This window comes from Mesoplodon mirus (genome assembly GCF_964341445.2).
Source record: "Mesoplodon mirus genome assembly, contig: SUPER_14_unloc_6, whole genome shotgun sequence".
Classification (NCBI taxonomy): Eukaryota; Metazoa; Chordata; class Mammalia; order Artiodactyla; family Ziphiidae; genus Mesoplodon; species Mesoplodon mirus.
Window position 1 is genome coordinate 507,198 of NW_028295694.1, and position 18,918 is coordinate 526,115.

Sequence of the window (18,918 nt, forward strand, 5' to 3'; positions counted from 1 at the left end):
TTTGTGAGGAGTCCCCAGCAATTTGCAGGCCTCTTCTGGAAAATGCTGGCGGACGTCTCTAGTGCTTATGTGAAAGCTTGTTCACAAACCTTGAAAGATACAGATGTAGATGACAGATAGATGCATAGATAGAAAAATGTCATTAAATAAAAGCTCCAGGAAAGGTTTGGAAAATGCCCTTTATTGCATAGGACGCTTCTATTGTCATATGATGTTAGACTGAGTGCCGGTCCCTTCATCCTCCTTCAGACCACGGCATTCTGTCTGCTACTCTCCCGAGGGTCCTTTCTTCTCCCTGGAAGGGATAAAACAAATGAGGTAGGACAGGAAGAGACAAGAAGCACTCCAAGCTCTGCTGGTCAGGGTTACCCTCCAGCATTGCCTTAATGCTCAGAGCCACACACACCACAGTGAGCTTGGCTCCAGATCAACTACCACGCAACGAAGGTTCTGGAACATTTCCATATCTCGGGGGACCTCATTTCCACGTGACTCTCTTTCATATTCCCCTTTGTCACAGAAGGCTAGGTCCAGTGGTCCGGGTGAGATCTCGGCTCAGGCCCAAGGCTCTCAGACCTCAAAGTTCTGGTCCTGCAAGGGCCCCTGTCCTCTCTTGAGACCACTCCTGGCTCTCTCTGCCGAGAAGGAGCTGCTGGCAGTACGTCCTCTAAGAGTTGAGGTCCATCGTGCAGACCCTGAGAAAACTCCTAGGAAAAGGCTCCACCTTCTTGTTTACGTCAACAGAGGTCAATGCCTTTGTTAGTGCTGGGTGTGTCCCATTTGATGCAACTGCAGAGCCATTAGGTAAACCAGCACATGTGTGTGGTCCCTTCCCTTAGACTCCTCTGGGCCCTCGTGACATAGGCTCAGAAGACTGCCAGCCTCAAGCCTTACCTCTTCCAAGGGACGGCCACACCATCTTCCAGGATCTTCTGTCCCATGAATCTCAGTTGCTGTTTGGAACTCAAAGGAGAGAAAAGACCCTGCCTGCGGGGTCTCTTTGGGCTGGGGCCTTCCCCCGTGGGCTGCTCTCCCTCATTCTCCTTTTCTTCTTGCTTCTCTTCCTCCTCCTCCTCCTCCTCCTCCTCCTCAGGGGTGCTCTCGGATTCCACATTGCCCATCCACTGGGCCATGTTGAGATGAAAGACACGGCAGCTGAAGCCCTGCAGGACGCCGCCCTTCACGTGCTGCTGGAGGATCTCCAAGGTGGGGAAGACCCGGCAGCAGGCCATGCACCTGAAGCCGGTCTCCATGGTCACCATCCAGTCCGGTGTCTTGGCCCTGGGTCTCTCCTCGACGGCAGGTGACCCTGATGGGCTGCCTGGCTCTGCCCTTTCCTCATACTCTTTCTCCTCCCCAGTGGGCTCACTGTCTGACAGGAGGCTTTCGGTGAACACATCAGAGGGGCAAGTGCCTACTGTGCACGCATCCTCAGGAAGGGTCACTTCTTCTATCGTCAGCTGCTTTTCAGGCAACTCCAAGGGTTTCTTTGTCTTCCAGGAGACAGCGACACCCTTGTTCACTTGTACCTGCATGTAGTATATTTTCATGCCCCTTTCCTCTTTGTCTGCGTGCAGATAGTCCTTACAGGGTGAAGAGAGTGAGGAGGAGACACAGTGTGATGGGGGAGCGGTCTCCCCTTCTTCCTGAACCTGGGCTAGGGGTGCTGTAGGCCAGGCAGTGTCTCGAAATCTCCGCATTGCTGAAAAAGGAAATTAAAACCATAATAACATGCATGGGCCGTGCCGGAAGCTGAGGGAGCAGGTGTGGTAGACGAGAGAGGGACATTTGCATGACGTAGCTATGTCGTGAGCTTGGTGTCTGTTGGCCGTAGGATGGAGCGGTGTATCTGGTGTCATCTGTGGGCTTTTCATGTGCGTGGGGGGGATACTGGAGCGGTGTCTGTATACAGGGGTGTGGAGTATGGTGGTGAGGGCTGTGGTATGTGAGGGATGCGGCTGGATGCGTGTATGACAAGGAGTGTGATTTTGGTAATATCGGTGGTGCATTCCTTGTGGAATGGGGCTGTGGTGCTTGGGGTTTATGTGTGCTGTGAGAAGGGCTGTGCCTGGAGGGCAGATGTATGTGTGAGCTGTGTGGACCTGAGCTGGATGGTCCTGCTCTCAGGCTGGAGGTGTATGATGCAGAACTCTGTCCTTCTCTGGAAGCAAAGGCAAAGACAAAGCCTACATTTTCCTCTGAAGATGCTTAATCTGGTCCCTCTTCCCTCCACCTCAAGCCCAGACCTTTCCGGCCCCTGATCCTTGACTTCCCCACCATGGTAGTAGCAGTATTCACACACACACCCCCAGACTCAGCTGGCATCCACGCCCTCGGAACAGCTCAGCCATCCTGCCCAGGCTCCTCCACAGAGCCCTCATCACCTCTGATGACTCTGGATTTCCTCTCAGCCTCCCTGGGATCTGTGTGCCTCCTGCCTCACAGCCAAGCACCCCTCACCTGAGGAGCCCCGCGCCCTTACCAGCGTAGCTGAGCTTGCGCGGAGTAGAAGTACAGAAGAAGTATTTAGGGGCAGAGGAGACCTCCACTGCCCCTGGGCTGCAGCCTTGGGCCACCACAGTGGATCCAAGCCGAGGGGGATCCTCTTGTGACTTCGAGATTCCTGAGGGAGGAATGAAAGGCTCAGGGTGGGTTCATCAGTCCTCTGTCCACAAATATTTACTGAGTGTGTGACACGTGTCAGGTGCAGTGAATACACACATTTGAGAGTGTGGTTCCCAGTGGATCCTCCAGGATTTAATTCCAATCAATACTTATTCTCTCACTGTCTAGTTGGTAATGTAGGCCTCGGTGGTGACTGTGAGTGTGTGGGAAGAGTGAGTGATGTGTATCAGTTAAGTCTGTGGTAAGTGTGGGGTTGGCATGGGGAGCACAGTGCAGATGTGTCTATCTGTGTCTGTGGCCTTTATGTGCATTTTTTCTGTTCACAAGTCAGGAATTCTGGGACATGTAACTTTTCCTCATTACATGGTGTGGCTTGTATTTATGGTGCGTGTTCATTCATTCATTCACCAAGATTCAGTAAGCAGCTGCTCCTGTGTATCCGGCACTCTTCCATTGTTGTAGTCTTTGGTAACGCTGCACATTCTAGTAGGGGAAGACACACACTAAACAAAACTACAATAAATATATAATACATCAGCTGGTGGTAAGTATATAAGGGTTGCCAGACATAGCGAACAAGAATACAAGGCACCCAGTTAAATTTCAGTTTCAGATAAACCCAGAATAATTTTTTAGTGTAAGTATTCCCATGCAGTATTTGTTCTTACTTAGTTTTAGTGTAAGTATGGCCCATACAATATTTGGGACATACTGATATTGAAAAATTACTTGTTCTTTATCTGGAATTCAAATTGAACTGGATAGCCCATATTTTCTCTGGCAATCCTGACATGGGTTACTGAGACTGTGGTTTACTGTGGTTTGTACAAAGCGGGTCTGGCATTACTCAAGAATGTGTTACAAGTGTGGTGTGTATGACACGTGACTGGTTCTTACAGAGGTATTTAGCGATGGCTGAAGTTAGCTGTGTTTGTGCGAGAGTTGTGGAGATACATATATATATATATATATATATATAGTGTGTGTGTGTGTGTGTGTGTGTGTGTCCTATATATATAGTGTGTGTGTCTATATACATATCTCATCTCCAGCGTTTGGTGTTGGAGGAGAGGATTGTGATACAGGTGGGTTGTATGAGAACGTAGTACAGGAGGGATCCGTGTATATACCTCCATGTGCTGTGTGTGGTTTACTAAGGAAGTTATATGTGGGGTGTGTGATATTTTTGCTGCATCAGAGTGTACATGGGTGTATGAGTTACTGTCTCATAAAACACCCCTAACAAGAATTCTGTATACACTCTTACGTACACCGAGTGTCAGCCAGGTCCAGGCAGGGTGACAAGAACTTTACCACGCAGCGTTTATATCTGGTAAGCACTCTAACCCCATTCATCTCGCTCTTCTCTACACTACCACACACACACACACACACACACACACACACACACACACACACTCACACACACACACACACACAGGAACATAGAGCAAAATATTCTGAATGGTCAGGGGCAGTCATTGCCTTCCCCAGCCTGTCCCAGCCACTGCCTGGAAATCTGCCTGCTGTCTAGAGCTCCATTCCCAGGGCCCATCCTACAGTCTCCAGGGCCCTGGGCCTGGTAGGAGCTACTGGGCTCTAATCTGGGGCAGAGGCCTCTAGCTGGAGCTCTGGGGTGACCAACCCTCTCCCAGGGCAAGCTACTCGCCTACATTTAATGCACGCAGGCACCACGTGGCCCGTGGCTCTCAGAGCTCCCCGCAGAACCCTGAGGCCATTTCTCACCCCTGCTCACGCGGTCTCAGTCTCTGGAAAACCCTTCCCTTCCCTTGATCTCCTTTGGGAAATTCTTCCTGTTGAAGGAATAAATCCTCCTTGCTTTCAATATGACACCATCCCTAGACAAACAATCTTCTTTCAAAGTGCATTCCACTTGTCAAGATATTTTTCAACAGGGCCTTCAACTCATGGGGCTTCTCTTTCCACTTTGGTAAAAGAGGCCAAGCAACTCATGGGTCTCTCTCAGCATCCTTGCATCCTTCACATCCCCCACCTCATGACCCCAGGGAAAGATCCAAGAGCATAAGAGAGAAATCGGGGACTGAGAAAAGCTGCACCTCTAGGTCTGTGCAAGCAGGATACAGCCTGCTGTGAGTCCGACAAAGCTCCAGGCCCGGCTGCCCCAGGAGAGAGTCCTCAGACCAGCGGAGCTGACCTCCCATCTCCCAGGGGGCATCTGGCCGTTCTGTGCCGTCTCACACCACAGGGGCCCTCCAGATAGATACGGCAGCATCAGTGAGACAAGGTCTCTCGCTCCCTGCTTCACAGGTGACACGTTCTCAGTCCCCCGCTTCCTAGAGAAGGTTCAGATTGGCAGAAACCCATGTGCCCCAGACAAGTTGCCCCCCACATACCTCCTCCGTTCTCGGCAGTTTCCTGGGACTCTTCATTTTCCAGATGTTTCCTCTTTTGTCGCCGTTCCATCGTACCAACTAGAAGTCTCCCTTAGAAGATGCCTCAAGAGATGTCCAACTCCTCCTCTTCCCTACAGGTTGGCCCTTCTTGGCTCTTGGGCAATCCGTTGAAATGATTCAATACAAACAAAAATAGTCAAGTCTCCTAAATGACTGAAAAACTTGTACCACTTAGTGAACCAACAGTACTGCCTAGTGCTCACCAGGGCTGTTATGTTTGCAAGGTTGCCAGGCGCACAGCGGAATTCTGTGACCTCAGTGCTGACATCAGTGCATTCGGTGGACCTAGGTTGAGCACAGTGTCTGCAGTAGCACAGGCCCCATTTTCAAGAACAATTCCTTTTTCCCAGCCGATGCTTTCCCGTGAAAGGGAAAGGTTCCTACCATATCTATTATAAATTGTATCATACCATGTCTATTATAAAATTCACATTTTGATTGGACATCTTTTAATGTCTTTTCTAGAGAGATTTAATATGAATATTTTAAATGGTCTCCAGTTTCCCTGTGGATTATTGACATTTTAAACTCTGCACTTCAATTTTCCCTCAATACGTGTAATTTTGTCACGGCTATTTCTGTACTTAAAGATGAGGAACTATATAATTGATTTCTTCATTTTTTCCCCATCTCTTTCCAAGGTACTGCATTTGATTGTGTCTTGCGACTGAGTGAAAAATGCTAGTCCTTGAGTCAGGACATTGGGCCCTTTAGCAAGTAACTCAACCTATCTGGGCTTCAGCTTCTGTATGTGCGATCAAGAGGCTTGGACTAGCTGACTTTTCAAATGCTGTGTTTCTTTGATTCACTCTCACTTACTGATCTGCTCCTTAAGAAGAGGGTCTGTTCTCATAAAGTAACAACAGTCTTTTCCTAACCTTGGGTTGGGCGGAGTTTAACTGTTCGTACTCAGTTTGTTAGTTATATTGCCTTCTACGTATGCTTAGCTCTAAGTAATTTATATGGCTCTTGTGACAATTTTTAGATCTTCCTTTTTTCTTATTTTCTTTTACAGTTTCTAATTTGTTATCGCCAGTGTAGAGGAGCCTGATTGATTTTTAAAATTTATTGATCTTGTATGTGTGTGCCTTGTTGAACCGTCTTATTAGTTCCTGCTAGTTTATCTGTGGGTTCTTTTGGGTCTCCTAGATAAATGAGCATATTAAATGTAAATAATGTGTTCTTTGGATAAAGTTTATTTTCTTGCATCTCTATATATAGAAGCAATATGTTGAATTGATTTAAATATTTAAATACTTACATACCTGTTATCACAATCTAACGTTCTTTATCTTATTTTCTTTCAATCAATATTATGTTTTCAAGAGTTATCCACGTGAATCCATATAGATCTAGGTCTTTGATTTTTGACTGTTTGATATTATTTGATCACATGCATATAGCATCATTTATTTTCCATTCAAGCATTATTGGACAATTGGATTGTTTCCCTCCCTTCTCTAGAACAAACAACGTTTCCTAGAATATCCCTGAAGATGTCTGACAGTCGAGAAGGGCCAGGCTGCCCGAAGGATTGCTACTTGCTTTTAGCCACCTTCCAACAGGCCGTCTCCAGCCAGCAATTTGAAGCACAGCTGAAATGAGAACTGCCCCAAATGTGAAGATCTTAGGAGCTTCCTAGAAGGTGGGAGGTTAATGACAGGCATCCTGCTGGGATCCCAGGGGAGTCTGAGCTGGCCTGAAGCTCATCTTCCTCCTCCACCTCTCAAGAGAAATGTGGAGGAAAGAAGACTTCAAAAACTGTGAGCAGGCAGAGGGAGGGATATTGGGGGCCGAAGCTGTAACTGAGGTCTTGGAGTGGGCTGTGAGCACACAGAGCCTCTAGAGAGCCAGGCTCTGCCTTCTGAGGACTTCTCCCCTAAGGCTGCTCATAATTCACGTGATACCAGCCATATAGAGCCGACTTGGCCCACACTATCACAGAAAGCCTTATCAGAATCTCTTCTTCTTCATACACTCTTGTGTCTGTTACTTGGTTATTGCCTTTGGTACTCCACTGATGTGAACCACAGTCGCCAGGGGATGGAGGACACTAGTGACCCATCTTGCTCTGTGGCCTCAGTCCACAGCTTGAGGGTAAGGGAAGAGGCCAAATGAAGGTTAAGAAGGAAAGATGGAGTTTGAAGAGAAGACCTGAGTTAAGGGTGTCTTCTCAAGTCTTGATGACTGAAATGTAGCTCCAGTACCTGAAGTCCTGCTTGTTCTCAAGGCTGACCGCGGGGCTGGGTGCACTCAGTGAAGGAACCGTATACACTTAGTATTTCCTTGCTTGCTCACACTTGCCCTCCTGTGATACACCCTCTGCAAGACTGATCTTCCCCTGAAACAACTTTCCCCCTGCTACTGTCATCTCAGGAACATTTGCTTCCCCTTCCTAGTGTCCCCCTAGAATGCCATTGCAGCCAATTCATAATTTGATTATCATGCTGCTTACCATATTCTCAGCAATTTCGGATAAATTTTATTCGCTTTATTCCATAGTCTTCACCCATCAATAATCTTTCTTAACTTCCTAGCTGCAGGTTAACCCATTCGGAATCATTTCTTTTTCTTTCTCTTCTTTGGCAAATCCTTTCTATCTTTTAAGGTCTTTTTCTTGTCTCTCTACCATCCTGCCTTCCTGAACTTCTTTTTTTTCTGTTTAAGTAACCTTTCAATCTCCTTCCCCAGTTTCCTCATAAACATTGAGAGTTTATTCCTCACACGTTAGACAGCGGTTTATGAATGGCCAGGCATAATGGACTCAGAATGAGTTGGCACCCCCGAGGTACCTGTCTTGCTGGGGAGCCACAGGTGAAGGGCTGGCTGCTGGACACATGTTTGCATGGAGTCAGGCTGAGTGGCCTCAGGGTGTTTGCCCTGCACTTGTGTGTGTTTCTCCCTAGTTGGTTTCCTTGTCCAGCCACCTGTGACCTCCCTCCATCGAGCCCAGGGAATCCTTCTCACCACAGGGGTAGGATGTTTGTCTCATTTTCCATCACATCCTTTCCCCAAAGTTTGGTTGTGAGTTGTTCCCATTCCAAAGACCTTTCCTCTTTGAAGAGAAAAGAGAAAATCTTTTCTCTCCTTTCCTCTCACTTCACTTCTGCTCTATTATCTCCTCCGTCCAGAATGGCCCACTGACTCACATGGGTGTAGATCCGAAGATGGCAAGAACTGCCAGCAATTCTGAGATAATAATATGGATGGATCAGGAAAACTTGAAAACCTTTATCCCGCCACATTAAAAAAAATTGCACTTCCAGTGTATTCAGAGTCTCAGTGTAGAAACACAAATGATAGAGAAATTGAATGACACTCAAGTTTTTCTTTCCTCCTTTCCTGATTTATTCTAATCCTCAATGCTAACATGATGAACGATTTGTTAGGTAAAGTTTCAGACATTTTCTACCCATGCACACTTTTCTTTTTTTCACATAAGAGTGTGAACTAGGTCACTTTCAACATGCTGTGATTCTGTGATTCACTGTCTCCCACCGAGTCATCCACTGATAAAGTCATCTGTTTCACGGAGAACTATTTCCAATAGCTAATAGCCAATGTCTGTGGAGTGCTTACTCTGTGTCGGTTTCTTGTAACTACTTTACAGATCATTTGTACAGCGTACCCATGGACCAGGTACAATTATGACCCCCAAGTGACAGATAAGTGCAGATAAGTACAAATAAATACAGAGGCCAAGTGACTTGCCCAAGACGCTGGAGCAAATCAAAATCCATGCCTCTGTAATCATTTTGCTCTATTGCCTCTGTCTGGGAGGCTTGATGATTTGGCAACTAAAACCTTAAATATCATGTTCCATTTTTATATCTGTGACACAAGCGTGGGGCTGTGATACGGGGTAACTAACCTGACTACTTTTGAAAACCCTTATGCACCTGGATGAAAGTAAGCCAGGGACTGCAAGCCATAGATTTAAGGTTTCCTACCAACTTTTAAAAATAGCTTCTTGAATGCAATTTATGTAGTGTCAAGTCTAGGATGTAGTCCAAATAGTAACAGAAAAATGGAGATATGTAGGAAAATACTTAAAGTTGACAAGTATTGGGAGTGTAGTATTTTTGGGGCCAGCGTGTAGACCACAGGAAAACTTGCTGTTTCCATCCCAAAGGGAAGAGCCCTACGTTGCAACTGCCAAGGTCCCTGGGGCAGCAAGTGTGCTCACTGCTTAGTAAAGAAGCATCCTCAGTTTGATAGAATCATATGGGAGCCTTACATTTGGTTAGCAGTTCTACATTCTTGATGTAATAATATTTTCAGGGTGTGGGAGGGTATCAAGCTCTGAAAATACCCTTGGAGAGATCTGCTTATTAAGTTTGGCTTTTTCAATCTCCCTACTACTTCTTTACTAAACACCAGGCGGTTTCCTTCACTTTTCAGAACCATGTTGTTTTTCCCTTGTCTAATGAACTTTGAAATACTTTTGGATGAGCTATTAAGTTTGGGAAAAAATAAACATCTCTTTAAAATAAGGAAGATAATAACAATGACAAGTAGAAAAAGCTCTAAAACAGAGAATATCCTCCATTCTAGCCAATGACGGAGTGGAAGGTTCGTGCTCGCTGTCCAGGACGTAGAAATAAAAGCTGAGGAGGCGCCGAGGCGTCTCCTGGATCTCTATGAGCCTCCATCATTTCTGCTGAGTAGGGTTGACAGATAAAATATAGGCTGTTTAGTTAAATATGAATGTTTGGAAAACAACGAGTACATTTTGAAGATAAGTATGCCCCAAATAGTTCATAGGATCTACTTATACTAAAAATAATGACTTATTATTCATGTGAAGTTCAAGTTTAACTGGGTATCCTGTATTTTTATGTACTAAATCTGACAGCCCTACTGATGATCCACAATGGAGGCAGTTGAGGAGCGGTACATGCTGGCTCTCCGACAGTCAGAAATGGCTTCAGCAGATCCAGGTACAGTATGAAATTCTTTTTGGATGTAGCTCAGAAGCCATGGCCAGCCCTTGACTGCAAGTACTGCCTCGGGTTTCCCTGAGGTGGGGTAAACCTTCCTCTTAATGGCCTTTTGGTAAGTCTGGAAGACCATATCCAAGGGGAGCCCCAAAGTCAGTTTCATCCTCACAACCATGTTTCCAATTCCTGGAATTGGCTGCATGTGACTCACAAGAGCTGAGGAGGTTTGTGGAAGTTGGGAGTGTCATAGCTTGAACCCTTTGTAGGTAAAGTTTTGCTGTTGTGAGAGTTTTAACAGGAGCAATGTGAAAGACTCCAGGTCCCCAGGTAGATAGAAATAATCCTGTTCTACCTGTGTGTATGTGACAAGTCTCTAATAGTTCAGAGAGCAAGTATCTGGTCTTAGAAAGACTGATCCAAGCTTGGATGTTTCTGGTGACAAGGCAAGGTCCTGAGTTTCAAGTTCACCTTTTATGGTTGAGGAGACAATAAGGTGGTCAGAAGGGAAATCATGGAGGAGACCTTGGCTTCATCCATCGTGCAGGCTTGTATATGTGGTTCTATGTAGATTGTGTTTCAAAGGTGGAGCTTGTTTACAACTATGAACATTCTCCGATGTGCTTTTTGGACCTTCATTCCCAGAGCGAGAGCAGTGCCGAGGCTCTAGAAATGCCATGGATATTCTGAGCTGTCAGTGGCATTTCCCCGGTACTGTTCCCTTGGTGCCGCTCCTTGAAATGTCCAAAGGGATTATCATGTGTCTTGTGGCGGGTCCTAGCATTGTGAAAGGAAGCTGCTGCACCGGGCTCAGAGGATTTCGGATGTGGTGGGAGGAGGAGGAGTACTACGACTATAAATTGTATCACAGCATATCTATTCCATCTTGAGAGTGGGGTTGGGGGGTTATGAAGGGGGGCTTTTATTGTACTTTTATACATTGTACCCTTGAAACTAATTCAATTTTTTAAAATTAATTAATTTATTTGGGGCTGCATTGGGTCTTTGTTGCTGCTAGCGGGCGTTCTCTAGTTGCAGTGAGCGGGGGCTCCTCTTGGCTGTGGTGCACGGGCTTCTCATTGCAGTGGCTTCTCTTGTTGCGGAGCATGGGCTCTAGGCACGCAGGCTTCCGTAGTTGTGGCACGTGGGCTCGGTAGATGTGGCACGGGCTCTAGAGTGCAGTCTCAGTAGTTGTGGTGCGCGGGCTTAGTTACTCCGTGGCACGTGGGATCTTCCCAGAACAGGGCTCGAACCCATGTCCCCTGCATTCGCAGGCATATTCGTAACCACTGCTCCACCAGGGAAGCCCGATAATTCAGTTTTTTAGAAAGAGAAGATTCCTAATATTATTCCAAAATTTTAAAAATATGTAGTTGGATAACACTATGAAAAATTAACGGATATATTCTTTTATTATTTCTCTTTGCTCCCTGGATCTTTTTCCCCATCCAGTCAGCTAGGCACTGTGAGTTCACTGCATTAGGAAGGTAAAGACTCAGCAGAAATGAGGGAGAAAACCAGAAAAGTCTCAACTTTGGAATGTTCACAACGGAGGCCACAGTAGAACAGGTGAGAATTCTGTGAACCAAAAATAAATGTCGTCTCAAATGCAAAAAAGTATTCTCTGCACTGGGAGGCAGGAGAGGGAGGGAGGGAAGGACTGAAGGAGAGAGATCAGTGTGGCCAGGGACATGGAGACTGTGCTTGAGGACGATATGCCCAGGAAGAGAATCAGAATCTGGAGAAGATTCAGCCTGCACGTGATCATTGCCTCCAGCCAGCACCCTCATCTCAGACGTTGGGAAATTCAGAGAGAGAGTGGGAGTACGTCAGGAGGGCCACGCGCATAGTCTGTGTGGCAGGGGTTGTGGCCGTTCCCTATTTGTGAGGAGTCCCCAGCAATTTGCAGGCCTCTTCTGGAAAATGCTGGCGGACGTCTCTAGTGCTTATGTGAAAGCTTGTTCACAAACCTTGAAAGATACAGATGTAGATGACAGATAGATGCATAGATAGAAAAATGTCATTAAATAAAAGCTCCAGGAAAGGTTTGGAAAATGCCCTTTATTGCATAGGACGCTTCTATTGTCATATGATGTTAGACTGAGTGCCGGTCCCTTCATCCTCCTTCAGACCACGGCATTCTGTCTGCTACTCTCCCGAGGGTCCTTTCTTCTCCCTGGAAGGGATAAAACAAATGAGGTAGGACAGGAAGAGACAAGAAGCACTCCAAGCTCTGCTGGTCAGGGTTACCCTCCAGCATTGCCTTAATGCTCAGAGCCACACACACCACAGTGAGCTTGGCTCCAGATCAACTACCACGCAACGAAGGTTCTGGAACATTTCCATATCTCGGGGGACCTCATTTCCACGTGACTCTCTTTCATATTCCCCTTTGTCACAGAAGGCTAGGTCCAGTGGTCCGGGTGAGATCTCGGCTCAGGCCCAAGGCTCTCAGACCTCAAAGTTCTGGTCCTGCAAGGGCCCCTGTCCTCTCTTGAGACCACTCCTGGCTCTCTCTGCCGAGAAGGAGCTGCTGGCAGTACGTCCTCTAAGAGTTGAGGTCCATCGTGCAGACCCTGAGAAAACTCCTAGGAAAAGGCTCCACCTTCTTGTTTACGTCAACAGAGGTCAATGCCTTTGTTAGTGCTGGGTGTGTCCCATTTGATGCAACTGCAGAGCCATTAGGTAAACCAGCACATGTGTGTGGTCCCTTCCCTTAGACTCCTCTGGGCCCTCGTGACATAGGCTCAGAAGACTGCCAGCCTCAAGCCTTACCTCTTCCAAGGGACGGCCACACCGTCTTCCAGGATCTTCTGTCCCGTGAATCTCAGTTGCTGTTTGGAACTCAAAGGAGAGAAAAGACCCTGCCTGCGGGGTCTCTTTGGGCTGGGGCCTTCCCCCGTGGGCTGCTCTCCCTCATTCTCCTTTTCTTCTTGCTTCTCTTCCTCCTCCTCCTCCTCCTCCTCCTCCTCAGGGGTGCTCTCGGATTCCACATTGCCCATCCACTGGGCCATGTTGAGATGAAAGACACGGCAGCTGAAGCCCTGCAGGACGCCGCCCTTCACGTGCTGCTGGAGGATCTCCAAGGTGGGGAAGACCCGGCAGCAGGCCATGCACCTGAAGCCGGTCTCCATGGTCACCATCCAGTCCGGTGTCTTGGCCCTGGGTCTCTCCTCGACGGCAGGTGACCCTGATGGGCTGCCTGGCTCTGCCCTTTCCTCATACTCTTTCTCCTCCCCAGTGGGCTCACTGTCTGACAGGAGGCTTTCGGTGAACACATCAGAAGGGCAAGTGCCTACTGTGCACGCATCCTCAGGAAGGGTCACTTCTTCTATCGTCAGCTGCTTTTCAGGCAACTCCAAGTGTTTCTTTGTCTTCCAGGAGACAGCAACACCCTTGTTCACTTGTACCTGCATGTAGTATATTTTCATGCCCCTTTCCTCTTTGTCTGGGTGCAGATAGTCCTTACAGGGTGAAGAGAGTGAGGAGGAGACACAGTGTGATGGGGGAGCAGTCTCCCCTTCTTCCTGAACCTGGGCTAGGGGTGCTGTAGGCCAGGCAGTGTCTCGAAATCTCCGCATTGCTGAAAAAGGAAATTAAAACCATAATAACATGCATGGGCCGTGCCGGAAGCTGAGGGAGCAGGTGTGGTAGACGAGAGAGGGACATTTGCATGACGTAGCTATGTCGTGAGCTTGGTGTCTGTTGGCCGTAGGATGGAGCGGTGTATCTGGTGTCATCTGTGGGCTTTTCATGTGCGTGGGGGGGATACTGGAGCGGTGTCTGTATACAGGGGTGTGGAGTATGGTGGTGAGGGCTGTGGTATGTGAGGGATGCGGCTGGATGCGTGTATGACAAGGAGTGTGATTTTGGTAATATCGGTGGTGCATTCCTTGTGGAATGGGGCTGTGGTGCTTGGGGTTTATGTGTGCTGTGAGAAGGGCTGTGCCTGGAGGGCAGATGTATGTGTGAGCTGTGTGGACCTGAGCTGGATGGTCCTGCTCTCAGGCTGGAGGTGTATGATGCAGAACTCTGTCCTTCTCTGGAAGCAAAGGCAAAGACAAAGCCTACATTTTCCTCTGAAGATGCTTAATCTGGTCCCTCTTCCCTCCACCTCAAGCCCAGACCTTTCCAGCCCCTGATCCTTGACTTCCCCACCATGGTAGTAGCAGTATTCACACACACACCCCCAGACTCAGCTGGCATCCACGCCCTCGGAACAGCTCAGCCATCCTGCCCAGGCTCCTCCACAGAGCCCTCATCACCTCTGATGACTCTGGATTTCCTCTCAGCCTCCCTGGGATCTGTGTGCCTCCTGCCTCACAGCCAAGCACCCCTCACCTGAGGAGCCCCGCGCCCTTACCAGTGTAGCTGAGCTTGCGCGGAGTAGAAGTACAGAAGAAGTATTTAGGGGCAGAGGAGACCTCCACTGCCCCTGGGCTGCAGCCTTGGGCCACCACAGTGGATCCAAGCCGAGGGGGATCCTCTTGTGACTTCGAGATTCCTGAGGGAGGAATGAAAGGCTCAGGGTGGGTTCATCAGTCCTCTGTCCACAAATATTTACTGAGTGTGTGACACGTGTCAGGTGCAGTGAATACACACATTTGAGAGTGTGGTTCCCAGTGGATCCTCCAGGATTTAATTCCAATCAATACTTATTCTCTCACTGTCTAGTTGGTAATGTAGGCCTCGGTGGTGACTGTGAGTGTGTGGGAAGAGTGAGTGATGTGTATCAGTTAAGTCTGTGGTAAGTGTGGGGTTGGCATGGGGAGCACAGTGCAGATGTGTCTATCTGTGTCTGTGGCCTTTATGTGCATTTTTTCTGTTCACAAGTCAGGAATTCTGGGACATGTAACTTTTCCTCATTACATGGTGTGGCTTGTATTTATGGTGCGTGTTCATTCATTCATTCACCAAGATTCAGTAAGCAGCTGCTCCTGTGTATCCGGCACTCTTCCATTGTTGTAGTCTTTGGTAACGCTGCACATTCTAGTAGGGGAAGACACACACTAAACAAAACTACAATAAATATATAATACATCAGCTGGTGGTAAGTATATAAGGGTTGCCAGACATAGCGAACAAGAATACAAGGCACCCAGTTAAATTTCAGTTTCAGATAAACCCAGAATAATTTTTTAGTGTAAGTATTCCCATGCAGTATTTGTTCTTACTTAGTTTTAGTGTAAGTATGGCCCATACAATATTTGGGACATACTGATATTGAAAAATTACTTGTTCTTTATCTGGAATTCAAATTGAACTGGCTAGCCCATATTTTCTCTGGCAATCCTGACATGGGTTACTGAGACTGTGGTTTACTGTGGTTTGTACAAAGCGGGTCTGGCATTACTCAAGAATGTGTTACAAGTGTGGTGTGTATGACACGTGACTGGTTCTTACAGAGGTATTTAGCGATGGCTGAAGTTAGCTGTGTTTGTGCGAGAGTTGTGGAGATACATATATATATATATATATATATATATATAGTGTGTGTGTGTGTGTGTGTGTGTCCTATATATATAGTGTGTGTGTCTATATACATATCTCATCTCCAGCGTTTGGTGTTGGAGGAGAGGATTGTGATACAGGTGGGTTGTATGAGAACGTAGTACAGGAGGGATCCGTGTATATACCTCCATGTGCTGTGTGTGGTTTACTAAGGAAGTTATATGTGGGGTGTGTGATATTTTTGCTGCATCAGAGTGTACATGGGTGTATGAGTTACTGTCTCATAAAACACCCCTAACAAGAATTCTGTATACACTCTTACGTACACCGAGTGTCAGCCAGGTCCAGGCAGGGTGACAAGAACTTTACCACGCAGCGTTTATATCTGGTAAGCACTCTAACCCCATTCATCTCGCTCTTCTCTACACTACCACACACACACACACACACACACACACACACACACACACACTCACACACACACACACACACAGGAACATAGAGCAAAATATTCTGAATGGTCAGGGGCAGTCATTGCCTTCCCCAGCCTGTCCCAGCCACTGCCTGGAAATCTGCCTGCTGTCTAGAGCTCCATTCCCAGGGCCCATCCTACAGTCTCCAGGGCCCTGGGCCTGGTAGGAGCTACTGGGCTCTAATCTGGGGCAGAGGCCTCTAGCTGGAGCTCTGGGGTGACCAACCCTCTCCCAGGGCAAGCTACTCGCCTACATTTAATGCACGCAGGCACCACGTGGCCCGTGGCTCTCAGAGCTCCCCGCAGAACCCTGAGGCCATTTCTCACCCCTGCTCACGCGGTCTCAGTCTCTGGAAAACCCTTCCCTTCCCTTGATCTCCTTTGGGAAATTCTTCCTGTTGAAGGAATAAATCCTCCTTGCTTTCAATATGACACCATCCCTAGACAAACAATCTTCTTTCAAAGTGCATTCCACTTGTCAAGATATTTTTCAACAGGGCCTTCAACTCATGGGGCTTCTCTTTCCACTTTGGTAAAAGAGGCCAAGCAACTCATGGGTCTCTCTCAGCATCCTTGCATCCTTCACATCCCCCACCTCATGACCCCAGGGAAAGATCCAAGAGCATAAGAGAGAAATCGGGGACTGAGAAAAGCTGCACCTCTAGGTCTGTGCAAGCAGGATACAGCCTGCTGTGAGTCCGACAAAGCTCCAGGCCCGGCTGCCCCAGGAGAGAGTCCTCAGACCAGCGGAGCTGACCTCCCATCTCCCAGGGGGCATCTGGCCGTTCTGTGCCGTCTCACACCACAGGGGCCCTCCAGATAGATACGGCAGCATCAGTGAGACAAGGTCTCTCGCTCCCTGCTTCACAGGTGACACGTTCTCAGTCCCCCGCTTCCTAGAGAAGGTTCAGATTGGCAGAAACCCATGTGCCCCAGACAAGTTGCCCCCCACATACCTCCTCCGTTCTCGGCAGTTTCCTGGGACTCTTCATTTTCCAGATGTTTCCTCTTTTGTCGCCGTTCCATCGTACCAACTAGAAGTCTCCCTTAGAAGATGCCTCAAGAGATGTCCAACTCCTCCTCTTCCCTACAGGTTGGCCCTTCTTGGCTCTTGGGCAATCCGTTGAAATGATTCAATACAAACAAAAATAGTCAAGTCTCCTAAATGACTGAAAAACTTGTACCACTTAGTGAACCAACAGTACTGCCTAGTGCTCACCAGGGCTGTTATGTTTGCAAGGTTGCCAGGCGCACAGCGGAATTCTGTGACCTCAGTGCTGACATCAGTGCATTCGGTGGACCTAGGTTGAGCACAGTGTCTGCAGTAGCACAGGCCCCATTTTCAAGAACAATTCCTTTTTCCCAGCCGATGCTTTCCCGTGAAAGGGAAAGGTTCCTACCATATCTATTATAAATTGTATCATACCATGTCTATTATAAAATTCACATTTTGATTGGACATCTTTTAATGTCTTTTCTAGAGAGATTTAATATGAATATTTTAAATGGTCTCCAGTTTCCCTGTGGATTATTGACATTTTAAACTCTGCACTTCAATTTTCCCTCAATACGTGTAATTTTGTCACGGCTATTTCTGTACTTAAAGATGAGGAACTATATAATTGATTTCTTCATTTTTTCCCCATCTCTTTCCAAGGTACTGCATTTGATTGTGTCTTGCGACTGAGTGAAAAATGCTAGTCCTTGAGTCAGGACATTGGGCCCTTTAGCAAGTAACTCAACCTATCTGGGCTTCAGCTTCTGTATGTGCGATCAAGAGGCTTGGACTAGCTGACTTTTCAAATGCTGTGTTTCTTTGATTCACTCTCACTTACTGATCTGCTCCTTAAGAAGAGGGTCTGTTCTCATAAAGTAACAACAGTCTTTTCCTAACCTTGGGTTGGGCGGAGTTTAACTGTTCGTACTCAGTTTGTTAGTTATATTGCCTTCTACGTATGCTTAGCTCTAAGTAATTTATATGGCTCTTGTGACAATTTTTAGATCTTCCTTTTTTCTTATTTTCTTTTACAGTTTCTAATTTGTTATCGCCAGTGTAGAGGAGCCTGATTGATTTTTAAAATTTATTGATCTTGTATGTGTGTGCCTTGTTGAACCGTCTTATTAGTTCCTGCTAGTTTATCTGTGGGTTCTTTTGGGTCTCCTAGATAAATGAGCATATTAAATGTAAATAATGTGTTCTTTGGATAAAGTTTATTTTCTTGCATCTCTATATATAGAAGCAATATGTTGAATTGATTTAAATATTTAAATACTTACATACCTGTTATCACAATCTAACGTTCTTTATCTTATTTTCTTTCAATCAATATTATGTTTTCAAGAGTTATCCACGTGAATCCATATAGATCTAGGTCTTTGATTTTTGACTGTTTGATATTATTTGATCACATGCATATAGCATCATTTATTTTCCATTCAAGCATTATTGGACAATTGGATTGTTTCCCTCCCTTCTCTAGAACAAACAACGTTTCCTAGAATATCCCTGAAGATGTCTGACAGTCGAGAAGGGCCAGGCTGCCCGAAGGATTGCTACTTGCTTTTAGCCACCTTCCAACAGGCCGTCTCCAGCCAGCAATTTGAAGCACAGCTGAAATGAGAACTGCCCCAAATGTGAAGATCTTAGGAGCTTCCTAGAAGGTGGGAGGTTAATGACAGGCATCCTGCTGGGATCCCAGGGGAGTCTGAGCTGGCCTGAAGCTCATCTTCCTCCTCCACCTCTCAAGAGAAATGTGGAGGAAAGAAGACTTCAAAAACTGTGAGCAGGCAGAGGGAGGGATATTGGGGGCCGAAGCTGTAACTGAGGTCTTGGAGTGGGCTGTGAGCACACAGAGCCTCTAGAGAGCCAGGCTCTGCCTTCTGAGGACTTCTCCCCTAAGGCTGCTCATAATTCACGTGATACCAGCCATATAGAGCCGACTTGGCCCACACTATCACAGAAAGCCTTATCAGAATCTCTTCTTCTTCATACACTCTT

General features: G+C 47.0%; 2 protein-coding genes across 2 annotated transcripts; both read right to left on the minus strand.

Annotated features, from left to right (window-relative positions):
• Window positions 1-946: 946 nt before the first annotated feature.
• LOC309816170 (protein FAM170A-like) lies at window positions 947-5,325 on the minus strand (the record flags this gene model as incomplete). Its single annotated transcript, XM_082646824.1, has 4 exons — window positions 5,001-5,325; window positions 2,483-2,623; window positions 1,013-1,702; window positions 947-963 (listed from the first exon to the last, which is right to left on the minus strand). The coding sequence occupies exons 1-4, from the start codon at window positions 5,068-5,070 to the stop codon at window positions 947-949; spliced, it is 918 nt and encodes a 305-aa protein (XP_082502950.1). The 5' UTR covers window positions 5,071-5,325.
• Window positions 5,326-12,912: 7,587 nt separating this feature from the next.
• LOC309816171 (protein FAM170A-like) lies at window positions 12,913-17,201 on the minus strand (the record flags this gene model as incomplete). Its single annotated transcript, XM_082646825.1, has 3 exons — window positions 16,877-17,201; window positions 14,361-14,501; window positions 12,913-13,580 (listed from the first exon to the last, which is right to left on the minus strand). Coding segments are annotated over exons 1-3 (879 nt in total), but the record flags the coding sequence as incomplete, so codon positions are not given.
• Window positions 17,202-18,918: the final 1,717 nt, after the last annotated feature.